Here is a 3612-nt window from a genome sequence, read left to right as displayed (position 1 = left end):
CGCCCCCGCCGCCGCCGGGCGCCCTCGCTCCCCCTCCCCAGAGGCCATTCCCTCCCGACCCCGCACTCACCCGCCCAGGTCTGGGTCAAGGCCAGGGCCCCACAGAGCAGCAGCAGGAGGGCTGGGGACCCCATGACTGGCATCCTCCAGGTCTGGGGAGTCTGTGAGTCCTGGTGAGTCCGCAGAGACTTCTAACTGGGGACAAAGGTAACCCTGATTGGCTTTTCTAGCACCTGACACCAATGGGAGTGAGAACTGGGGCCGTGTCACGAGTATCCAGGAAGGAGGGCCCCACACAGGTTGTGAGAGGAGAAGTGAAACTGCGGGGAGGTGGGGACTCCCCAACACTGAGTTTCCCGCTTCAGTCTCCGCCCTCGGGCTGGGACCCTGAGACCAGGCCTGGGACCTGGGACCTTGCCCTGACCCCTCTGTGTGTGACAGGGGGCAGGGCCACAACCTCCCTATCCGCCCTGCTCTGTTGGTGGCACCCCTCTCCCTGGAATGCACTCTGCCTCCCACCCTCACCTCTGCCCTGGACTCTTCTAGAGGAAAACTCACCCTGGGACCTTGATGCCAGAGAGCGAGCTCCCTGTGAGAGGAGGCAGAGGACAGGGTCTCCTCTGTAATCCTGGAGGAGCTGGGCCTGAAAAGACCAGTGAAGGGCAGGGGGACCACAGTCTTGGGAAGCCTGGACATCAGGAAGCGAATCTGTGAAATGAGTGATTTCAGAGGCTTCATATGCAAAGTGTCTAAACAGTCCTGCTGCCAGAGTTCCAAAGCTCCTCAATTCTCCTTCCCACACAGGAAGTGTGTGACTGGGGGCTGTTACATTGTGAAGTGACCCGCATTCCTCAGCCCTGAGTCTGTCCCTGTGAGTCCCCCACACCCTCCCTACAAAGGAGCCCAGGGAGCATGTGTGACTGTGCATTTCAGCAGGAGCCTGTGCATGCTCTCAGTCCCAAGTGCTCAGTTGGTCAAAGTGCCCTTCACCAGCTCTCCTGCCCTGCCCATCCTTATGAATTACTCACATGGAAGCAGTGCGCACATTTTATCGGGACACATTTTTTTTTCTTCACAAACATGGGTTTTATTATTATTATTCCCATTTTACAGACAAGGAAACTGAGGCACAGAGAGATTGAGTAATGTGCTTAAGGTCACACAGCTAATAAATAGATGTTGGAATGGCTTTCAAATGTAGATAGTCTGGCTCAAGAGCCTGTACTCTGAATTATAAGTTGCTAGTTTGTAGTGCTATTCTTAAAGGAGTTTTAATCATCCTATATAATAAAAGGCTAATATGTAAATAGACAGAATGGCAGAATAACCAGAACAATCGAACAACCGAACAACGGTCGTGATGACATGCGCTGACCACCAGGGAGTGTGCACGGAACATGCTGGTGGTGGGCCACAGCGTGATGGTCGAGCAGGTGAGCGGGGGCACCAGATCAAGGCGTGGTGCCGGTCGCCGACATCAAGGCAACACTCTGGTGGTTACTGAAAATTCTTTGTTCCCGCACACCATGGTCCCGCCTGGCACTTGAATCTAAGGTTGACGACAGAGCTACCGCTCGCACCTACTGCCAGTGCCTGGCGCTAGCCCCGATCGCTCGGAGCCATCAGCGGGTGTGAGTGGTGGTCACTGGCCCAAATCGCCCCTCAGCACTTCTCCACCTCCCCCTGCTCCTGATGGAAGATTGGGGCTGGCAGCTGCCTCTCATACCCGCTGCCGGTGACAGCCCTGATCACTCCTGAAGGCTTCTACACCTCCCCCTGCTCCTGAGGGGCTATCGGGGCAGTGGAGGATGGGCCGAGACCTGCCCCTGTGCCTACCACAGCCTCGCGGCCCACAGTTTTTTTCAAGGTGCATGAATTCGTGCACTCGGCCCCTAGTATTACATGTTTCTCCAAAAACTTCCTTTTGTTGGTATTGAGGGAACAGATTGTCTCTAACCTTTTTGCTTCTTTACTTAGTACCAACCACAATTACTCTCACCATCACCACCACCACCACCACCACAGCCAAAACACTTCTATTGAGCCAGCCCTTTAGCTTCAGGATAGAGTGCTCAAAACAGGGAGACAAAAGGGTCTATGACACATAGCCTGTGCCTTCAAATAGCTTAAACTCCAGTTAGTAACATGACCATGTACTTGGAAGATAAATATCATTCCAGATAGTCGGGACACATTACTTTTTAACCGATTAACACAAGGTGGCAATTAGTTTTTAGACAGCCCCACAGAATGTATTTAGTACCAAATGCAAAGAACAACCTGCTAGCTCTGTAGATATAGTTACTATAGATCTACAAACCACATTTAAATCTGAGAGTTCCACTGCTTTAGAATCTCTACCTCCACTCTTTTCCTCACCCCTGCTTGTCCAGCTCTTCTCTGTCTCTCACCCCTCAGGCCTCTTCACCCCTTTGTCTCTATCACCCTCCCACTCCTGACTGTGGCAATAGTGTCACCCCCTCACCTGCCACACGGGGTCTATTCTCCCGACATGGTCAGCAATCCTGCTATGTGAGTCGGGTTGTGCAGTTTCATCTCTAAAAATGCTCCAGTGGCTGCATCTCACTCTGGGAAGCCTCTAGCCTGTAAGACATGGGAGCACAGGGGCTTTGGGTCAAAGTTGTCTCCCATCACATGGAGCTGCTTCTGGTACATAGTCGACAGTAAGTTAGTTGTTGTTGAATGAATGAATAACAATTGTATATATTTTTTATCCTCATCTGAGGATATTTTCCCATTGATTTTTAGAAAGAGTGGAAGAGAGAAATATCAATGTGAGAGAAACACATCAATTAGTTGTGTCCTACAAGCGCCCTGACCAGGCCCCGAGTGGGGCAGGAGCCTACAACCGAGGTACTGGCCCTTTACGGGAATCGTACCCAGGGCTCTTTAGTCCACAGGCTGACACTCTACCCACTGAGCCAAACCGGCTAGGGCAATACCAGTTGTATGAAAATTTTAATTGTATTACATAAAATCATTAAATAAAAAACCCAAAAAGTTAGGAAAGATTTTATGACATGTAACTACTGTATGTGTCAGCTCATAAATTTATTTCAGTGGAAATAAATGCTCTGTGCTTATCTGTGGCACAGTTGAGCCAGTGTATTAGTTTTCTATTACTGTGAAAAAAAATCACCACAACTTAGTGGCTCAGAATAACCCTCATTTGCTTGCTAACATTATCTTAATGGGAAATGCAGGCGTGGTGTGGATGGGGGTCTCTGGTCAGGGTCACAAAGCTGTGTCCTCATCTGAGCTCAGGACCTTTGTCTAAGTTTATATAGAGACTAGAGGCCCAATGCACGAAAATTCATGCAAGAGTAGGCCTTCCTTCCCCCGCTGCCGGCCCTGGCTTCTGTCACGCACCCGGGACCTGGGCTGGCTTCCCTCTGGCCATGGTTTCATCAGGAAGGATGTCTGGTCTAATTAGCATATTACCCTTTTATATATAGAAATTGTCAGCATCCAACTGTTTGCAGTGAATACGGTGTCCTTCAGCCACCTCACTGTGGGACTCCTGTTGGCATTGACACTCACAGTCCGGTCCCCCAGATGTAATATCTAAAGATTTTATAATAAGAGTCTCTA

General features: G+C 50.4%; 1 protein-coding gene across 1 annotated transcript in view; it reads right to left on the bottom strand.

The window, feature by feature from the left end:
- LOC102244169 (HLA class I histocompatibility antigen, B-73 alpha chain) overlaps positions 1 to 190 on the bottom strand; it is a gene marked incomplete at its 3' end in the record, with an annotated part of 1991 nt that extends 1801 nt beyond the window's left edge. Inside the window, exon 1 of the mRNA XM_005858914.2 lies at positions 71 to 190. Coding sequence (XP_005858976.1) covers positions 71 to 143 — 73 coding nt within the window. The remainder of the gene's footprint in view (positions 1 to 70) is intronic.
- Between the last annotated feature and the right edge of the window lie 3422 nt (positions 191 to 3612).

This window comes from Myotis brandtii, unplaced genomic scaffold, assembly GCF_000412655.1.
Source record: "Myotis brandtii unplaced genomic scaffold, ASM41265v1 scaffold12291, whole genome shotgun sequence".
Lineage (NCBI taxonomy): Eukaryota > Metazoa > Chordata > Mammalia > Chiroptera > Vespertilionidae > Myotis > Myotis brandtii.
Note: the sequence above shows the minus strand (reverse complement) of the source record. Positions and strands in the feature narration are given on the sequence as shown.